At 38.5% G+C, this 21,935-nt stretch overlaps 1 protein-coding gene across 1 annotated transcript in view; it reads left to right on the top strand.

Annotated features, from left to right (window-relative positions):
- SLC12A1 (solute carrier family 12 member 1) overlaps positions 1–21,935 on the top strand; it is a 102,710-nt gene that overhangs the window by 24,792 nt on the left and 55,983 nt on the right. The window contains 3 exon segments of the mRNA XM_030318241.1: positions 31–142; positions 2,096–2,223; positions 21,790–21,874. Of these exon segments, the coding sequence (XP_030174101.1) occupies positions 31–142; positions 2,096–2,223; positions 21,790–21,874 (325 nt within the window).

Below are 21,935 nucleotides of genomic sequence, written 5' to 3'. Positions count from 1 at the left end.
AGTTGGCCTCCTTTTTCTTTGTCATTCCAGGCTCAAGTGATACTTCTGGTCATTCTTCTCATTGCTATTGCAAACTTCTTTATTGGAACCGTCATTCCATCCAACAATGAGAAGAAGTCCAGAGGTTTCTTTAATTACCAAGGTACGTGTGACAAATTAGTTGCTTTGCAATCAGTGGTTCTCCCCTGTCCACCTCCATCACCATCCCTGTGTCCCCCACTTCAGCCATTAGAATCCCAGTGCAATCCAGGGAAGAGCCTGTGCAATCCCAGTGCAGTCCCAGCCAGTGCAATCCAGGGAAGAGCCTGGGGTTGGTTTCAGGAAATCCACAGTGAGTCTCAACTCTGCTGCTTCGCAGCTAGACCAGTCACCTAACATGTTTGGGTCTCAAATTTTCCTGACCAAGAGCGGGTGATAACAATAACTTCCTGAAGAGATTTTTGAGAAGTAAATAAGGTAGTGGATGCAAAAGTTCCTTGAAAACCTTCAAGTGTAGGACAAATTGTTGTTGCTATCAAACAGTAGAAGTAGAGTTGTATAAGCAAGGAAAGAGACCATAGGTCAGGCAATTTGCTCAACCATTGAGAGTACTAAAGTCCAACATAGTCCTTTTCCTGCTAGACTTAAAAAAATATATATTTTATTGTGTTAAAAATTTTTTTAATGTTTATTTTTGAGAGAGAGAGAGAGAGAGAGAGAGAGCGCACAAGTGGAGCAGGGGCAGAGAGCAACGGAGAGAGAATCCAAAGCAGGCTCTGGGCACTGAGATGTCAGCACAGAGCCCAACGCAGGGCTTGTCCTCAGAGACTGTGAGATCATGGCCTGAGCCAATGTCAGACGCCCGACGGACTGAGCCACCCAGGTGCCTCATAAGATTTTATTTTCAAGTAGTCTCTATGCCCAACATGGGGCTTGTACTCACAACCCTGAGATCAAGAGTCGCTTGTTCCATGGACGGAGCCACCTAGGTGCCCCCTTCTAAACTTCTTTGTACCTTGCTTATCTCTAGGATTATCTAGTGTTATCTAGTTAAGCATCACTGTCAGGTTTTCAAGCATAGAAGATTGTAGGAGCTGGTGTATCATCCTGAGGGAATCATACTGAGCATGAAATTCTACTCCACCTATGTACACCTTCCTAGCTGTCCATTCTAGCTTACTCAAGAATCCACTGCTGAGATTTAAAAAAATATTTCTCTTCATTATTTATTATTAGTATTTGTTTCCTTTAGGTATCCCATCACCCCTTTCTACCTGTTTCTTTTTCTTTGTAAAGTTTGTCTTCTTTGCTTTGTATGTTAATGTCCTTTTTCCTTTCTATCCCTTTCCCTCCTTCTAGCTCCTGCTATATATTTTCTGAGTCCTTCTAGCTCCTGCTGCATTGTTTCTAATGACTCAAATTCTCTTTCCTTGTTTTTGCATCAGGCCAAATTCTTTTGTTTGCATTTTTCTCCCTTCCTTTTTCTGTTTTTCTTCTGCATTGTTTGCTTCTAATTTAAATAATTTGCTGAGACCTCATGGAATAGTACTGTTTTATGACCAAGGCTCTTCACTATATTAAACTTCTGTATATGAGAATTTGCTATAAGAATTTAAGATCTAATATCTGGGAGCAGGGAATGGGGAGGGTAAACATAAGTAGAAAAATCATAAGATAGTTTCACCCACAGGGCTTTCCTACAATTAAAAAAAAAGCATAGAAAATCTGTGTGTTGATTAGAGTATTTATGCATGGAAGAAAGTAGCTGTGTGTGTATAGGGCAGTACACGTGTGTGGTATATTTGCAAATATGCCAGTATAGCCATGAGAAACATTCTCCATTTCCCCCTTTTTCAATCTAGAATGATTCAAAAAGTCAGGAGGCCTGGGTCTCTGTTGACACAAAAGTTTTTCAGAGCTGTTCTAGAAATCTACAACCTTGACTCTCGGCAACATGAGTATGAGGTTTGTCAGGAGTACACCAATCTCTTCAAGTTCCTTCCATTTAAAATATAGGGAAACATTTACACAAGACATTGATAGAAACTAAAGGAAACCAATCTCATACTCTGTAAAGAAAGTCTAAATGATAATTTTCTCTTTACTTGTGTTACAGCATCAATATTTGCTGAAAACTTTGGGCCAAGCTTCACAAAAGGTGAAGGCTTCTTCTCTGTCTTTGCCATTTTTTTCCCCGCAGCTACTGGGATTCTTGCTGGTGCCAATATCTCAGGAGATTTGGAGGTATGTTGTTTCCTCTGCTTTTGTGGTCCTGGGAAGTGGTGGTGACATAGGTGAACAGCATGAGCTATAGAGGTCAACAGTGACCATAGTTCTCTACAAATTTTAAAACTAAAATTTCTGTATGGGTCCCAGTTACTTAAAACTTCTCTCTTTTAATGCCAACATTTAATGCCAGACCATCCTATTCAGATATTCCTTCCAAAACTCTTATTCAGTGACATTAGAAGGATAGAGTATATTGATTGTATATAACATTTCCAAGAAAATGAATATAGCTCAGTGAAAAAAAAATCAGAACCTGCCTTTCTCTTTTAAACACATAATGAACAAGAACACATAACATTTGGGGGGAAAAACCCACCCCCACCCCCACCAAATCACTTTATTAATGAATATTTATTTATTGAATTCAGATATATATATATATCTGAATATATATACACATATGAATATACATATACATATACATATGAATATACACATGAATATATATACATATATTCATTCAATCAGTATTTATTTAGCACTCCATTCATAGTATTTTATGTCAAGTACCATAAAGAACATTATGTTAGATTATTGGTTTGCATGTTTTATAAAATACTGATAGCAGTGACCTGAACAAGAAAGAAGTTTATTTTTTTTTTTTTTTATTTTTTTTTTTATTTTTTTTTTTTTCAACGTTTATTTATTTTTGGGACAGAGAGAGACAGAGCATGAATGGGGGAGGGGCAGAGAGAGAGGGAGACACAGAATCGGAAACCAGGCTCCAGGCTCCGAGCCATCAGCCCAGATTCCGACGCGGGGCTCGAACTCACGGACCGCGAGATCGTGACCTGGCTGAAGTCGGACGCTTAACCGACTGCGCCACCCAGGCGCCCCAAGAAGTTTATTTTTCTACTGGATAAAAATCTTAGCTCATAGGTCATGCAGTAGAATAACAAAAATCTTCTCCAAAAGGTAGCTCAGAATCCCAGATGACCTCTCTTGTTTTAACATTCCTTTGGGGTTGGTTTGCCCTCACCAGCAATGTCCAAGATGACTGGTCACTTTCAAGATCATGTTCCAGCCCATAAGAAGAGGATTAAGGAAATAGAGGGCAAGAAATCCTGGCCCTTGCATGTATTACTTCTGCGGACATTCCATTGGCCAGAATTTAGTCTCTATGACCTTACCTAGTTGCAAAGAAGGCTAGGAAATGTAGTCTCTAGCTGGGCAGCCATGTACTTTGAATTTTAGGGAGTTCTAGTATTAAAAGGAGGAAGATAAGAATGGATGTTAGGGGATAGTAAACAGTCTCTACCATTAACAAAAAAGAAGACACAGGTTTTAACTCATACATTTATAATCAACTTTGGAAGACAAGAAATATTTGCAAGAGCTGTCAAGAGATATGTACAAATGAAAATCACATGTACTGTCTAAATAAATTGTGAAATAAACATAGTAAACAAATAATTGTTAAGTCTGGGATGATTTCCTTAAGGGTGTAACTTTTCAGGGTGAACTTAGAGCAAAAGCTAAATAGTGACTGTTGGTGAGAAAATGTACAGGTATTCCAGGTAGAGAAGAAGAAGGACAGTCGTCCCTCACAGTTTAACTGGAGAAGCCCTGATGAGGCTGGATGACTTTATAGTGCAAAAGGAAATAGCTGTTGGTGGGACCTAAGCAAGAGGTGCTTAACTCTGTCAGAGTGGGGACCTTACCTTTGGTTATATTCATTGCTGCATCCTCAGAGCTAGTAAGGTTTCAATACATATTTGTTGAGTGAATGAATAAGAGCATTTAGATTTGTCATATTAGGGACCACAGTGTCATGGTCAATTCTTGAGCTGAGATATGGCATAAAATAAATTAGGCACAGGCTCAGAAAATTAAGTAACTTGTTCAAAATGATTCAAATAGTAAGTATGTCTGCTTAATGAAATTTAGCTGTGGGTGTTGAGCTTCCAGTTTCTCAGATTTAGAAAAGTATCAGAGGTCACTAACGTAAAATTCTGCAGACTATAAGCACATATGTTTTTTTTAAGTTCATTTATTTTGAGAGAAAGAGAGAACACAAGCAGGGGAAGGACAGAGAGAGAGGGAGAGAGAGAATCCCCCACTTTTGGTGCAGAGCCCAAGTCAGGCATTGAACTTGCGAACTGGGAAATCATAACCTGAGCCAAAATCAAGAGTTGGATGCTTAACCATTGTGCCACCCAGGCACCCCTGTAAGCACACATTTTTTATTTATTTTTTAAAAATTTACATCCAAGGTAGTTAGCATATAGTGCAACAATGATTTCAGGAGTAGATTCCTTAATGCCCCTTACCCATTTAGCCCATGCCCTCTTCCAAAACCCCTCCAGTAACCCTTTGTTTGTTCTCTATATTTCAGAGTCTCTTATGTTTTGTCCCCGCCCTGTTTTTATATTATTTTTGCTTCCTTTACCCTATGTTCATCTGTTTTTGCATCTTAAAGTCCTCATACGAGTGAAGTCATATGATATTTGTCTTTCTCTGACTAATTTCACTTAGCATAATACCCTCTAGTGCCATCCACGTAGTTGCAAATGGCAAGATTTCATTCTTTTTGATTGCTGAGTAATACTCTATTGTGTGTGTATGTGTGTATGTATATATATATATATATGTATATATATATATATATATATATATATATATATATACCACATCTTCTTTATCCATTCATCCATTGATGGACATTTGGGCTCTTTCCACACTTCGGCTATTGTTGACAGTGCTGCTATAAACATTGGATTGCATATGCCCCTTCGAAACAGCATACCTGTATCCCTTGGATAAATACCTATTTGCTGGGTCATAGGGTAGTTCTATTTTTAATTTTTTTTCAATATATGAAATTTATTGTCAAATTGGTTTCCATACAACACCCAGTGCTCATCCCAAAAGGTGCCCTCCTCAATACCCATCACCCACTCTCCCTGCCCTCCCACCCCCCATCAACCCTCAGTTTGTTCTCAGATTTTAAGAGTCTCTTATGCTTTGGCTCTCTCCCACTCTAACCTATTTTTTTTCCTTCCCCTCCCCCATGAGTTTCTGTTAAGTTTCTCAGGATCCACATAAGAGTGAAAACATATGGTATCTATCTTTCTCTGTATGGCTTATTTCACTTAGCATCACACTCTCCAGTTCCAACCACGTTGCTACGAAGGGCCATATTTCATTCTTTCTCATTGCCACGTAGTACCCCATTGTGTATATAAACCACAATTTCTTTATCCATTCATAGGTTGATGGACATTTAGGCTCTTTCCATAATTTGGCTATTGTTGAAAGTGCTGCTATAAACATTGGGGTACAAGTGCCCCTGTGCATCAGTACTCCTATATCCCTTAGGTAAATTCCTAGCAGTGCTACTGCTGGGTCATAGGGTAAGTCTATTTTTTATTTTTTGAGGAACCTCCATACTGTTTGCCAGAGTGGCTGTACCAGTTTGCATTTCCATCAGCAGTGCAAAAGAGATCCTCTTTCTGCCAACATCTGTTGTTGCCTGAGTTGTTAATGTTAGCCATTCTGACAGTTGTGAGGTGGTATCTCATTGTGGTTTTGATTTGTATTTCCCTGATGATGAGTGATGTTTAGCATTTTTTCATATGTCGTTTGGCCATCTGATGTCTTTGGAGAAGTGTCTGTTCATGTCTTTTGCCCATTTCTTCACTGGATTATTTGTTTTTTGGGTGTTGAGTTTAATAAATTCTCTACAGATTTTGGATACTAATCTATCTTTATCTGGTTCATCATTTGCAAATATCTCTTCCCATTCCGCCTGTTGCCTTTTAGTTTTGCTGATTGTATCCTTCATTGCACAGAAGCTTTTTATTTTGATGAGGTCAAAATAGTGAACTATCAATAGTTCATTTTTGCTTTTGTTTCCCTTGCTTCTGGAGAAGCGTTGAGTATGAAGTTACCGCGACCAGGTCAAAGAGGTTTTTGCCTGCTTTCTCCTCAAGGATTTTGATGGTTTCCTGTCTTATGTTTAGGTCTTTCATCCATTCTGAGTTTATTTGTGTGTGTGTTGTGTAAGAAAGTGGTCCAGGTTCATTTTTCTGCATGTCGCTGTCCAGTTTTCCCAGCATCACTTGCTGAAGAGACTGTCTTTATTCCATTTGATATTCTTTCCTGCTTTGTCAAAGATTAGTTGGCCATATGTTTGGGTCTATTTCTGGGTTCTCTATTCTGTTCCATTGATCTGAGTGTCTGTTCTTGTGCCAGTACATACTGTCTTGATGATTACAGCTTTGTAGGATAGCTTAAAGTCTGGGATTGTGATGCTTCCAGCTTTGGTTTTCTTTTTCAAGATTGCTGTGGCAATCTTGGGGTCTTTTCTGGTTCCATACAAATTTTAGGATTGTTTGTTCTAACTCTATGAAGAATGCTGGTGTTATTTTGATAGGGATTGCATTGAATATGTGGATTGCTTTAGGTAGTATTGACATATTAACAATATTTGTTATTCCTATCCAGGAGCATGGAATCTTTTTCCATTTTTTTGTGTCTTCTTCAATTTCTTTCATAATCTTTCTATAGTTTGCAGTGTATAAGTTTTTCACCCCTTTGGTTAGATTTATTCCTAGGTATTTTATGGTTTTTGGTGCAATTGTAAATGGGATCGACTCCTCGATTTCTCTTTCTGTTGCTTCATTGTTGGTGTATAGGAATTTTAACTGATTTCTGTGCATTGACTCTACATCCTTCAAATTGCTGAATTCATGGATCAGTTCTCACAATTCTATGGTGGCATCTTTAAGGTTTTCCATATAGAGTATTATGTCGTCTGTGAAGAGTGAAAGTTTGTCCTCCTCCTGGCCAATTTGGATGCCTTTTATTTCTTTGCATTGTCTGATTGCTGAGACTAAAACTTCCAATCCTATGTTGAATAGCAGTGGTGAGAGTGGACATCCCTGTCTTGTTGCTGACCTTAGGGGGAAGGCTCTCAGTTTTTCCCCATTGAGAATGATATTAGCGGTGGTTCTTTCATATATGGCTTTAAAGATCTGGAGGTATGATCCTTCTATCCCTACTTTCTTGAGGGTTTTTATCAATAAAGGATGCTGTATTTTGTCAAATGCTATCTCTGCATCTGTTGAGAGGATCATGTGGTTCTTGTCCTTTCTTTTATTGATGTGATGAATCACATCATTTGTCTTGTGGATATTGAACCAGCCCTGCATCCCAGGTAAGAATCCCACTTGGTTGTGGTGAGTAATTTTTCTAATGTGTTGTTGGATCTGGTTAACTGATATCTTGCTGAGGATTTTTGCATCCACGTTCATCAGGGAAATTTGTCTGTAGTTCACCTTTTTAATGGGGTCTTTGTCTGGTTTTGGAATCAAGGTAATACTGGTTTCATAGAAAGAGTTTGGAAGTTTTCCTTCCATCTGGCCCTGGACTCTTGTTTTTTGGCAGATTTTTTATTACTAATTTGATTTCCTTACTGGTTATGGGTCTGTTCAAATTTTCTATTTGTTTCTGTTTCAGTTTTGGTAGCGTATATGTTTCTAGGAATTTGTCCATTTCTTCCAGATTGCCCATTTTATTGGCATATAATAGCTCATAATATTTTCTTATTGTTTTTATTTCTGCTGTGTTGGCTGTGATCTCTTCTCTTTCATTCTTGATTTTATTTATTTAGGTCCTTGCCTTTTTCTTTTTGATCAAACTGGCTAGTGGTTTATCAATTTTGTTAATTCTTTCAAAGAACCAGCTTCTGGTTTTATTGATCTGTTCTGCTGGTTTTTTTTATTTCAATAGCATTAATTTCTGCTCTAATCTTTCTTATTTCCTGTCTTTTGCTGGTTTTGGGTTTTATTTGCTGTTTTTTTTTCCAGCTTTTTAAGGCATAATGTTAGGTTGTGTATCTGAGATCTTTCTTCCTTCTTTGGGAAGGTCTGGATTGCTATATACTTTCCTGTTATAGCTGCGTCCCAGAGGTTTTGGGCTGGAGTGTTATAATTTTCATTGGCTTCCATGTACTTTAATTTCCTCTTTAACTTCTTGGTTAGCCCATTAATTCTTTAGTAGGATGTTCTTCAGTCTCCTAGTACTTGTGACCTTTTCAAATTTTTTCTTGTGGTTGATTTTGAGTTTCATAGCGTTGTGGTCTGAAAATATGCACAGTATGATCTTGAACTTTTTGTACTTGTTGAGGGTTGATTTGTGTCCCATTGTGTGATCTATTCTGGAGAATGTTCCATGTGCCCTGGAGAAGAATGTGTATTTTGCTGCTTTAAGATGAAATGTTCTGAATGTATCTGTTAAGTCCATCTGGTCCAGTGTGTCATTCAAAGCCATTGTTTCCTAGTTGATTTTCTGTTTAGATGATGTTTCCATTGCTGTAAGTGGGGTGTTGAAGTCCCCTACTATGATGGTATTATTATCAATGAGTTTCTTTATGTTTGTGATTAACTGATTCATATATATGGATGCTTTCAAATTTGGAGCATAAATGTTTACAGTTGTTAGGTCTTCTTGGTGGATAGATCCCTTAATGATGATATAATGCCCTTCTTCATCTCATGATGCAGTCTTTATTTTAAAGTCTAGATTGTCTGATATAAGTTTGGCTACTCTGGCTTTCTTTTGACAACCATTAGCATGATAGATGGTTCTCCATCCCCTTACTTTCAATCTGAAGGTGACTTTAGGTCTAAAGTGGGTCTCTTGTAAAGAGCATATAGGTGGATTTGTTTTCTTATCCATTCTGTTACCCTATGTCTTTTGATTGGAGCATTTAGTCATTGACGTTTCAGTAAGTACTGAAGGATACGAATTTATTGCCATCATGTTGCTTGTAGAATTGGAGTTTCTGGTGGTGTTCTCTGGTACTTTCTAGTTTTTGTTGCTCTTGGTCTTTTTGTTTTGCTTTCTTTTTGTTGTTTTTTTTTTCCATCTTTTCTCCCCTCAGAGTGTCCCCCTTAAAATTTCTTGCAGGGCTGACTTAGTGGTCACGAACTTCTTTAATTTTTGTTTGGGAAACTTTTTGTCTCTCTTTCTATTTTGAATGATAGCCTTGCTAGATAAAGAATTCTTGGCTGTGTATTCTTCTGATTCAGCACATTGACTATATCCTGCCACTCCGTTCTGGCCTGCCAAGTTTCTGTGGATAGGTCTGCTGCACACCTGATCTGTCTTCTGTTGCAGGTTAAGGACTTTTTTTTTCCCTTGCTGCTTTCGTGATTCTTTCCTTGCCTGAGTGTTTTGTGAATTTGACTATGATATGCCTTGTTGATGGTTGGTTTTTGTTGAATCTAATGGGAGTCCTCTGTGCTTCCTGGACTTTGATGTCTGTGTCTTTCCCCACGTTAGGAAAGTTTTCTTTCATGATTTGCTCACATAACCCTTCTACCCCTTTTTCTCTCTCTTTGTCTTTGGGACCCCTATGATTCTGATGTTCCTTTTTTAATGAGTCACTGATTTCTCTAATTGTTAAATCATGCTCTTTTGCCTTAGGCTCCCTCTTTTTTTCTGCTTCAGTATTGTCCATAAGTTTGTCCTGTATATCGTTGATTTGCTGCTCTGCCTTATCCATCCTTGCCGTCGTATCATCCATTAGAGATTACAGCTCAGGTATAGCATTTTTTATTTCATGCTGACTACATTTTGCTTCTTTTATCTCCACAGAAGGGGATTCTAATCTATTTTCAAACCCAGCTAGTATTCTTATTATCATGATTCTAAATTCTGGAACAGACATATTGCTTGTATCTGTGTGGATTAAGTCCTTGGCTGTCATTTCTTCATGCTGTTTATTTTGGGCTGAATTCCTTCATTTCATCATTTTGAAGGAAGAAAAGGAATTAATAAGGTAAAAAAAATTAAAATAAAAAATTAAAAACAGCACACACTCACAAAATAAAATAAATGATGCTAAATCCTAGGTTTGTTTTGGTCTGGTTGATGAAAGGAGCTTGCTAGATTAGAAAAAAAGGGAACAAAAAAAAAGGAAAACGTTTGAAAATTTGAAAAAAGGTATACAATGAAATAAAATAAAATGAAATGATGGAAGTAAAATTTGAAAAATTTACAAAAATTAAATAATATAGTAGAAAAAATTAAACAAAAATATTTTTAATAAAAAATGAAAGTAAAAATAATTTTTTTCTCTTTCTATATTCAAGAAAAAGAAAAGAAATGAAAAAGAAAAGAAATAGATGGATCAGCAAACATACTAAAATATGATTGAAATTACATCATTTTCCCCTAGAAGTCAAACTATGAAGGACTTTATAGTTGTAAACTAAGCAGGTGGAGAGACTTATGTTCCTATAGTGACGTTGGCCCAGTTGGGCAGGCTTAGTGTAATGGGTCCATTCTCCACTAGACGGCACTGCTTAGCTTACTGGGGTGGATTGTTTTGGTGCTTGTAGGAGTGTATGCACATGCGTGGGAGGGGTGAAAATGGCGTCACCCAGCTACCCAGTCTCTAGTACTGGAACTCTGTTCTCCCCACCTGTCCTTTGTCTCTGGCTTCCATCCACTCCCTGCTTTTACACTGTCCATAACCAAACCATTAGGTTGCCAGGAGGCACCTCCCTCCCAGGTTTTATCTCAGATGTGGCTGTGTTTCCCAACCCCTCACTTCTGAGAGACTGTGGCTTTGACCCGCTCAGATCCTCTGGGGGAGGGTCTCACCAAGCAATGGCTGGTGCTGGCCACACCCAGGAACATTCCAGGGATAGCACTGCTGCCGATGCCCAGAAACTGCAGCTGGGTGCCAGCCCGACTCAGAAAAAGCTCATGCAATCATCTAGCAGCAATGTTTCAAGGATTATGGTAAGTCACAACACACATCTGGCACCAATCTTCACCTTTAATTTCCTTGTTCCAGTACCAGCCAATGTGGTTCTTCTCTCAGGTCTTTGCCTCTACCAAATGTCCTCCAAGCAGGGGGTGTGTCCCAAGGACCCCTGGAGCTCACTCTGCTCCTGGGTTTTCCCCCTTCTCACCAGAGCACCACCAGGTATTGAACTATGGAGTTTCAGACTCTGTGCTCACACTGTTTATAGAGTCTTAATGGAATTTAAACCCTGTCCTTTCTCCTTTCTCCCTTCTCCCTTTTTTGATTGGTCCCTTTGGCTGTTTCCACTTTTCCACTTTCTCTCTGGTTGCTTTTGCCGGGGGGGGGGGGTGATTTCCTGAACTCTCCCCGTCCCGGTCTCTGTCCTCTCTCTGCAAACAAAAACAGCTCCTTGCCCTCAGTGTGTTTTCTCTCCCCCGCAGTTCACTTCTCTGTGCCGGGTACCTGCTGAGTTCTGTGGTTCAGGTTGTACAGATTGTTGTGTTAATCGTCAAATCAGTTTTCTAGGTGTGCAGGATGGTTTAGTGTTGATCTGGCTGTATTTTGTGGATGGGAGACGCAAAAAAAAAAAAACTTACATGCTGTTCTGCCATCTTGGCCCCTCCCCTCATTGTGGTTTTGATTTACATTTCCCTGATGCTGAGTGATGTTGAGCATCTTTTCATATGTCTGAAGGCCATCTGTATGTCTTCTGTTGAGAAATGTCTATTCAGATCAACTACCCATTTTATTTTTTTTTTTTAATTTTTTTTTTCAACGTTTATTTATTTTTGGGACAGAGAGAGACAGAGCATGAATGGGGGAGGGGCAGAGAGAGAGGGAGACACAGAATCGGAAACAGGCTCCAGGCTCTGAGCCATCAGCCCAGAGCCTGACGTGGGGCTCGAACTCACGGACCGCGAGATCGTGACCTGGCTGAAGTCGGACGCTTAACCGACTGCGCCACCCAGGCGCCCCTCAACTACCCATTTTAAATCAGATTGTTTTTTTTATATTTACAGTTATTTCCTGTCCCTGAAACAGTAAGGGAAGGGTTTCAGAGGAGGGGGACATTCAATCCAAATTTCAAGGGACAGATAGGGGCTCATCTACAGAACAAAGAAGAGAGGGACATTTGGAGTAGATGGAATGGAATAGAGAAAGGCACAGAGAAAGATGCTGCTGATGAAAATTAGTTTTTATGTGGGGTACAGTATGCAAGTAAAATAGTTTTAGCAACACTTTAATAAACATATTTATAAAGGATCTGCTGTGTGTCCTGACACCTTGGGAGTAAGCAAAGAACTAGAATATATCTGCAGAGGATGTCCTGTCATGATTTTCAGGGCATTTGTGGTCATAGTATTGTAAAAAGTTGCTTTCTTTCTGCATAAAAATATTTGGTGATTTTTCAATTAAGCTTAACTTTCAACACATACATGACTATATACTATTAAATAGAACTCAGAGATTCTTTAGACTACAGAAAAGGGAGTTTGTGTATTATCCCAAAACTAGCTAGAGACACTAATGAACATAGGTCAGGGAGTAACGTGTTTTAGAGAGAGCCTTCTAGCAGCTTGTAAGGATGGAATAAAGGGTAGGGGGTGATAGGTAGGGAGACTGGAGTCAGGAAGACCAGTTAAAAGATATTACAGCTCTGGACAAGAGATGGCATGAGTCTAAATTAAGACCATAGCAGGGGGAATGGATCAAAGAGGTTAGCTTTTGTTAGGGTTAGGAGAAGAAATGGAAAGAGTGTTTTCTACTATGATCTGCAGGCAGAAAACATTATACATCAAATCAAGTGCACACATATAAATTTTCTCCAAACAGTTCTTTATTAATAATGGTATCTTCTGATATTGTCACATCAGTTCTATTCTATCGTATTCTTTGAATACTGGGTGCAACCTACTGATTGATTCCATGCTGTAACTGATGAGGAAAAAGAAGCTCAGATTTGGCCATTGAGGTTGCAATAGCAAAAGGACATCAGAGTGGACACGTCTAGTGGGTTACTAGATTCATGAGTCTGGAGCTCTGAAAAGGATCTTGGACAGGACTGGGAGCCATGGTGTGGATGAGTTCATCCAGGTCTGTGCAAAGAGAAGAGAGAGAAGAACCAAGACAGTGCCCAGGGACCCTCAAAATATTAATGGTAGAAAAGGAGTCCATGAAGAAAAAGGGAAAGAGCTATCTAAGAGGTAAGAGAACTCAATAGAGAATGGGGTCATGAAGATCTAGAAAGGAGAACACTTTGAGAAATAATAATTAACATGACCAAAAGCCAGAGTGGCCTGTATTTCTCTGAGTGAAATCAGAAATATCACAACATAATAGATTTATTTCAGATTAGTAAGCATGTATTATTTACACACTATAGGGATATGCAAGATATTACCTCTGTTCACAGCCTCAGAATCCTTCACAGGATGGCACTTCAGGCTGCCAGTGACAGTCAACAAGTGTTGGCCTAAGGGAATGCTACAAAGTTCCCACCCTGAACTTTCCATTTGTTAACTCACTAATGCATAATCTGTGAATATGTTCCTAGGAGAAGATTTGGGGGGTACCCAAATCTAATCAAGACAGTTAAGATGTGGTTTCAGAGATGCAAGATTAGGATGTGGTTGACACTCCAAAAGCAGCAGTCTAATGGATTGCTGTGTATTCTATCTTAAGAAAAAATATATATAATATTTAATTTAAAAAAGGTTAAAGAAGGTTCGATTTTTAGGTAACTGCTGGGGAGATGGAAACTAACATTTAAAGTAAAAACTAAGAATTTGTCAAAGTCCCGGTCCCTGTCTAGGAGAAAGGGAGCCAGAGCAGACAATGTGAATATATGATTATTAAGATACTGACATCCTTGTTTATACTGGGTCCAGTCTACTCTCATGTATATTCTAAGTAAGTAATTTCACAGTTTGTAGCAGATCGTTCTACATAAGAACAAAGTTTTCATGTTTTAGGTACACAACTGCCTTTTATTGCCACACCTTTTATCCTTACATATATTTCTTTATTCCCACTTAAATTAATATTGCCTTTATTCACTTAATCTTTGCATTCCACTCAGATCATAAGAAATAGTTAATCTATAAAATAAAACTTGAAATATAGCATGAATTGGGAGATTGAGAGGGACCCATTTCAACCACAATTGTATTTCTCTTTTGATGTGTTGCTCAACTGCATCTATTAGCTGAAATCACTTTTGGAGATAATAGTTCGGAAGGAGAAGGCTGGGTATACATGTAGCAGAACCAACCCTATGGGCAGATACTCCTTTTTTTTATTTTTTATTTTTAAATTTTATTTAAATGTAAGTTAGTTAACATATAGTGTAATAATGGTTTTAGGAGTAGAATTTAGTGATTCATCACTTACATATAACAACCAGTGCTCATCCCAGCAAATACCAACAAGTGATGGTAACACCCATCACCCATTTAGTACATCCCCCCCACCCATCTTCCCTACAGCAACCCTCAGTTTTTTCTCTATATTCAAGTCTCTTATGGTTTGTCTCCCTCTCTGTTTTTATCTTATTTTTCCTTCCCTTTCCCTATGTTTATCTCTTTTGTCTCTTAAATTATACATATGAGTGAAATCATATTATATTTATCGTTCTCTGACTGACTTATTTTGCCTAGCATAATACATTCTGGTTCCATCCGCATTGTTGCAAATGGCAAGATTTCATTCTTTTTGATTGCTGAGTAATACTCCATTGTGTGTGTGTGTATATATATATATATATATATATATATACACACACCACATCTTCTTTATCCATTTGTCAATTGATGGACATTTGGGCTCTTTCCATAATTTGGCTATTGTTGATAGTGCTATTATAAACATTGGGGTGCATGTGCCCCTTTGAATCAGCATTTTTGTATCTTTGGATAAATACCTCATGGTGCAATTTCTGGGTCATAGGGTAGCCCATTTTAAATTTTTTAGGAACCTCTATACTGTTTTCCAGAGTGGCTGCACCAGTTTGCATTCCCAACAATAATGCAAAAGTGTTCCCCTTTCTCTGTATCCTCGCCAACATCTGTTGTTTCCTGAATTGTTAATTTTAGTCACTCTGACTGGTACAAGGTGGTATCTCAATATTGTTTTGATTGGTATTTCCCTGATGATGAGTGATGCTGAGCATCTTTTCATGTGTCTGTTAGCCATCTGGATGTCTTCTTTGGAAAAGTGTCTATTCATGTCTTCTGTTCATTTCTTCACTGGAATATTTGTTTTTTGGTGTTGAGTTTGATAAATTCGTTATAGATTTTTGATACTAGCCATTAATCAGATATGTCAATTCCAAATATCTTCTCCCATTCTGTTGGTTGCCTTTTAGTTTTGTCGATTGTTTCCTTTACTGTGCAAAAGCTTTTTATCTTGATGAAATCCCAACAGTTTATTTTTGCTTTTGTTTCCCTTGCCTCCAGAGTCATTTCTAATAAGAAGTTGCTGTGGCTGAGGTCAAAGAGGTTGCTGTTTGTTTTCTCCTCTAGGATTTTGATGGTTTCCTGTCTCGCATTTGGGTCTTTCATCTATTTTGAGTTCATTTTTGTGTATGGTGTAAGAAAGTGGTCCAGGCTCATCCTTCTACATGTTGTTGTCCAGTTTTCCCAACGTCATTGGCTGAAAAGACCTGTTTTTCCATTGGATATTCTTTCTTGCTTTGTCAAAGATTAGTTGGCCATACATTTATGGGTCCAATCTGGGTTCTCTATTCTGTTCCATTGATCTATGTGCACCATACTGCCTTGGTGATTACAGCTTTGGAATACAGATTGAAGTCCAGAATTGTGGTACCTCCAGTTTTGGTTTTCTTTTGCAACATGATTTTAACTATCCGGGGTCTTTCCTGGTTCCATACAAATTTTAGAATTGTTTGTTCTACTTCTGTGAAAAATGCTGGTGTTATTTTGGTAGGGATTGCAATGAATGTGTAGATTGCTTTGGACAGTAACAACATTTCAACAATGTTTGTTCTTCTGATCCATGAACATGGAATGTTTTTTCATTTCTTTGTGTTTTCTTCAGTTTCTTTTATAAGCTTTCTTTAGTTTTCAGTGTATAGATCTTGTACCTGTTTGGTTAGGTTTATTCCTAGGTATTTTATGGTTTTAGGTACAATTGTAAATGGGATAAATTCCTTGATTTCTCTTTCTGCTGCTTCATTATTGGTGTATAGAAATGCAGCTGATTTCTATATGTTGATTTTATATCCTTTGATATAAATTTTCTGAATTCATGTATCAGTTCTAGCAGTTCTTTGGTGGAGTCTTTTGGGTTTTCCAAACAGAATATCATGTCATCTGCAAAGAGCAAATCCTTCCAATTTTGATATTTTCTGTTTCTTTTTGTTGTCTGATTGTTGAGGCTAGGACTTCCAACACTATGTTGTACAACAGTGGTGAGTATAGACATGCTTATTGTGTTCCTGACCTTAGAGGGAAAGCTCTCAGTTTTTCTCCATTAAGGATGATATTAGCTGTAGATCTTTCATATATGATCTTGAGGTATGTTCCTTCTATCCCTACTTTTTGAGGGTTTTTATCAGGAAAGGATGCTGTATTTTGTCAAATGCTTTTTTGCATCTATTGAGAGGATCATGTGGTTCTCATCCTTTCTTTTATTAATGTGATATATTGATTTGTGGATGTTGAACCACCCCTGAAGCTCAAGAATAAACACCACTTGATCATGGTGATTACTGCTTTTAATGTATTGTTGGATTCCATTTGCTAGTATCTTTTTGAGAATTTTTGCATACATGTTCATCAAGGAGATTGGTCTGTAGTTCTCCTTTTTATTGGAGTCTTTATCTGGTTATGGAATCGAGGCAATGCTGGTCTCATAGATGACTTTGGAAGTTTTCCCTCCATTTCTATTTTGTGAAACAGCTTCAAGAGAATAGGTGTTAACTCTTCTTTAAGTGTTTGTTAGAATGCGCCTGGAAAGCCATGCAGCCTGGGACCCTTGTTTATTCAGAGATTTTTGATTATTGATTCAATTTCTTTACTGGTTATGGGTCTGTTCAAATTTTTTACTTCTTCCTGTTTCAGTTTTGGTAGGATATGTCTAGGAATTTGTCCATTTCTTCCAGATTGCCCAGTTTGTTGGCATATAATTGCTCATAATGTTCTCTTATTTTTGTTTGTATTTCTACAGTGTTGGTTGTGATCACTCTTTGTTAAAATTTTATTTATTTATTTATTTATTTATTTATTTATTTATTTATTTAACGTTTATTTATTTTTGAGACAGAGAGAGACAGAGCATGAATGGGGGAGGGTCAGAGAGAGGGAGACACAGAATCCGAAACAGGCTCCAGGCTCTGAGCTGTCAGCACAGAGCCTGACGCGGGGCTCAAACTCACGGACCGTGAGATCACGACCTGAGCCGAAGTTGGCCGCTTAACCGACTGAGCCACCCAGGCGCCCCTATTTATTTATTTTGAGAGAGAGAAAGAGAGAGAGGAGGGGAAAAGAGAAGGAGAGACATCCCAAACAGGCTCTACATCATCAGTGCAGAGCCTGACATAAGGCTCAGACTCACAAACTGTGAGATTATGACCCGAGCAGAGATCAAGAGTTGGATGCTTAAACAACTACACCACCCAGGCACCCCTCTGCTCTTTCATTCATGATTTTATTTACTTGGGTTCTTTCCTTTTTCTTTTTGATAAATCTAGCTAAGGGTTTATCAATTTTGTTAATTGTTTCAAAGAACCAGCTCCTGGTTTTGTTGATCTGTTCTACTATTTTTCTTTTAATTTTGATATCATTGATTTCTGCTCTAATGTTTATTATTTCCCTCTTCTGCTGGTTTTGGGCTGTCTTTGATGTTCTTTTTCTAGCTTTTAAGGTGTAAGGTTATGTTGTGTATTTGAGACCTTTCTTCCTTCTTTAGGAAGCCCTGGATTGCTATATACTTCCTTTTTATGACTGCCTTTGCTGCATCCCAGAGGTTTTAGATGGTCATGTTTTCCTTTTCATTGGCTTCCATGTACTTTTTAATTTCCTCTTAAATTGTTGTTTAACCCATTCATTCTTTAGTAGGATATTCTTTAATCTCCAAGTGTTTGTGGTCTTTACAATTTTTTTCTTGTTATTGATTTCAAGTTTCATAGCATTGTGGTCTGAAAATATGCATAGTATGATATCAATATTTTTGTACTTGTTGAGGGCTGATTTGTGACCCAGTATGTGATCTATTTTGGAGAATGTTCCATGTGAACTCAAGAAGAATGTGTATTCTACTGCTTTAGGATTAAATGTTCTGAATATATCTGTTAAGTCGTCTGCTCCAGTGTGTCATTCAAAGCCATTGTTCCCTTGTTGATTTTCTGCTTAGATGATCTTTCCATTACTGTTAGTGGGGTGTTGAAGTCCCCTACTATGATGGTATTGTTACCAATGAGTTTCTTTATGTTTGTTATTAATTGATTTATATATTTGGGTGCTTTAAGTTTTGTGCATAAATATTTATAATTGTTAGATCTTCTTGGTGGATAGACCCCTTAATGATGATATAATGCCCTTTTTCATCCCTTATTCCAGTCTTTGTTTTAAAATCTAGTTTGTCTGATATAACTATGGCTATTCTGGTTATCCTTTGAGCTCCATTAGTATGATAGATGGTTCTCCATCCTCTTACTTTCAATCTGTAGATGTCTTTAGGTCTAAAATGAGTCTCTTGTCTATATGTAGGCAGCATATAGATGGGTCTTATTTTTTTTTTTATCCATTCTGATACCCTACGTCTTTTTATTGGATCACTTAGTCCATTTACATTTAGAGTGATTATTGAAAGTTAATGAATTTATTGCCATTGTGTTGCCTGTACATTTGATGTTTCTGGTGATGTTCTCTGGTCCTTTCTATTCTTTGCTGCTTTTGGTCTTTTTTGTTTTGTTTTGTCTTTTCTCCACTCAAAGAGTCCCTCTTAAAATTTCTTGTGGGGCTGATTTAGTGGTCATGAACTCCTTTATTTTTTCTTTGGGAAAAGAGAAAGGAAAAAAAGTTAAAAATTAAAAATAAAACAAACAAATAAACAAACCAGCAAACAAAATGAAACCCAAATGAAGTTACATCCAGTTTCCCCTAGAACTGAAACTTTGCAGCACACTATAGTACGTAAATTAATAAACAGGTGGAAGGGATTTGTGTTGGTCTTCTGGGGGATATGCCTGGAGGGTTCAGGTGGGCAGGGCTTGGTGTAGTAGCTCTGTTATGCACTTAGTGGTGCTGCTTAGCTTACTGAGGTTGATACATGTGTGCACGCTAGAAGTGAAAATGGCTTCACTCAGCTCCTTAGTCTCTGGTGCAGGAACACCATGCCCTCAACCAGCCCACAATCAAGCATCCTCCTTTGTCTCAAGCTTCTGTCTCATCCTGCCTCTACCCTGTTTGCGTCCAAGCTGCCTGCCTGCCAGGTAGCACTTCCCTCCAGAGTTTTATCTCAAATGGGGCTGTGTTTCTAAACCCCACACTTCAGAAACTCCCATGGTTTTCTGGAGGACTCTCTGGGGGAGGATCTCACTGAGCAATGGCCGGGTGCTGGCTTGCCCCAGAGAACGTTCCTGCTATCGTGCAGTGGCAGACACCCAGAGTTTATGGCAAATCACAACATACAACTGGCACCAGGTTTTGCTGTCCTCTGGCATCTTTGTTCTAATATCATTAAACGTGGCCACTCCCTGGGGTCTGTTGGGACCTATGCCTGTGGGGAGGCCATATGGCTTCTACCAAATGCTATCCAATCAGGGAAACTGCTTCTTCCCATGTGACCCTTCAGACCATGCTGCCTGCTCCTGGGGATTCACCCTACTTTTTCACCAAAGCAATGCCAGGCACTGAGCTTGAAACTTCAGACTCTGAGCTCCACTGTTTATAGAATCTTGGTGGTATTGAAACCCTCTCCTTTCTCTCCTTTAGTGGTTTTGAGGAACAGATTTCTTGTTCAATCCCCTGCGAGTATTTCCCCTCTCTCTCTCTCTCTCTCCAGTTACTTTCGGGGGAGTGCTTTTCTTGTGTGATCCCCATGCACTTCACTCTCTGCCTTTCTCTTTCTCTGTCATTTCTCCATGAAAATGGATCCTTACCCTCTGTGGCTCTATAGCTTTTCTCTCCCCCCCCCAATTCACTTCTCCACACCGTGTACCTGCCAAATTCACTGGCTCCAATTATGCAGGGTTGTTGCATTAATTCTCAGATCAATTTCCTGGGTGTTCAAAATGGTTTGATGCTGATCTAGCTGCATTTCAGGGACGAGACAAGCTCAGGGTCCCTTACTACTCCACCATCTTAACTCCCCTGGGCAGACATTCCTAAAAGAATGGGGAGGAATTAATGATCACATAGTGGCTCCATAGGACTGGCATACTCCCATTAGGGGAAAATTTGTTTGTATATTTTATTTCCATCTGTGAGGTTGGGTTTACATTTACCATGACTTGGCCTCTCTAATGAGTTGTGGTTTTTTTTTAATGTTTATTTATTTTTTGAGAGAGACACAGAGAGAGAGAGAGAGAGAGAGAGAGAGAGAGAGAGAGGGAGGGCATGAGTGGGGGAGGGGCAGAGAGAGGGAGACAAGAATCTGAAGCAGGCTCCAGGCTCCAAGCTGTCAGCATAGAACCCGACCAGGGGCTCGAACCTACAGACTGTGAGATCATGACCTGAGCAGAAGTCAACACTTAACCTACTAAGGCACCCAGGCGCCCCCCCCTTTTTTTTCTTTTCCCTCTCTGATGGATTTGATCAGCAGATTTAAGTTAAAAACAAAAACAAAAAATCTCAAACTTTGGCTGCATTTACTGCTTATTTGTATTGATAAATCTCAGGTCCTTTGGTGGGGGAACTAATATCTACCGAGATTGTGCCTCCTTCAATTCGATATTTATTGACTCCTACTATATGCCAGGCATTGTCCTGTATAAGCAATGAATACATTAAAATCTCTATTTAATAATCCCTGTTAAGTTGAATTCAATTATTTAGAAGTTATGCTGTGTGGAAATTGATTATGATATGACTTAGCCCCCAAAATGGGATATAAAATGGTATATTATATATGATGTCAGCTCAGCTCAGTGAATTTATATACATTCATAAGCAAGAGAAAAGCCCATTTTCTGGTATAAGCTTAAATTTGCCTCTTTCTTTATGCCTGCTTATGAAAATCAAATATCTCCCATTGCAGTCATTCCTGAACTAGATTCCAAAAGGGAAATTTGAGGGTTTGGAGAATTTAGTACATCATCCTTTTTGCTTAAAAGTTATTTTTTTTAAGCAAGCCTATGCTTGGTACAAAACTAATACACACACACACACACACACAAACACACAGATATTCTCGATGTGTATCAATGTGTGGGGTGTGTTTGGGGTCTTTCCCCTAATACTTTAAGGTCGGATACATCTGCATGAAATTCCCAGGGGATAAAAGGGAGGGAGATGCATTAGTGAGTGATCTAACTAGTTTACTTTTCTATAAAAACTCCGTCCTGGACAGTTAGCGATCTCTTTCATTCAGCACAAAGATCTAGAGGTTTCTTTATTCACTCTGAACACGTGAACACCTCCAGAAAAAAACTCAAGCTCACCATTTTGCCATTTGCTTGATCTTTTCTTTACAATGTGCCTCAGGAAGGGTAGATGAAAAATTTGAAATATAGTAATAACCCCAAGTCATTTGTTTCTTATTACGTTGTCTCTTCATCCCACCACATTATTTTTTCAAAGGATCCCCAAGATGCCATCCCCAGAGGAACCATGCTGGCCATTTTCATCACCACTGTTGCCTACATAGGAGTTGCTATTTGTGTAGGTAAGTTGTATGTCTTTGGTGTAAGAATTCCAGAATTACAAGGAGTCTAGTCCTTTCATGT

Source organism: Lynx canadensis, chromosome B3 (assembly GCF_007474595.2).
Source record: "Lynx canadensis isolate LIC74 chromosome B3, mLynCan4.pri.v2, whole genome shotgun sequence".
NCBI classification, from domain to species: domain Eukaryota; kingdom Metazoa; phylum Chordata; class Mammalia; order Carnivora; family Felidae; genus Lynx; species Lynx canadensis.
The sequence above is the reverse complement of the archived record's forward strand: the minus strand, read 5'-3'. Positions and strand labels throughout refer to the sequence as shown.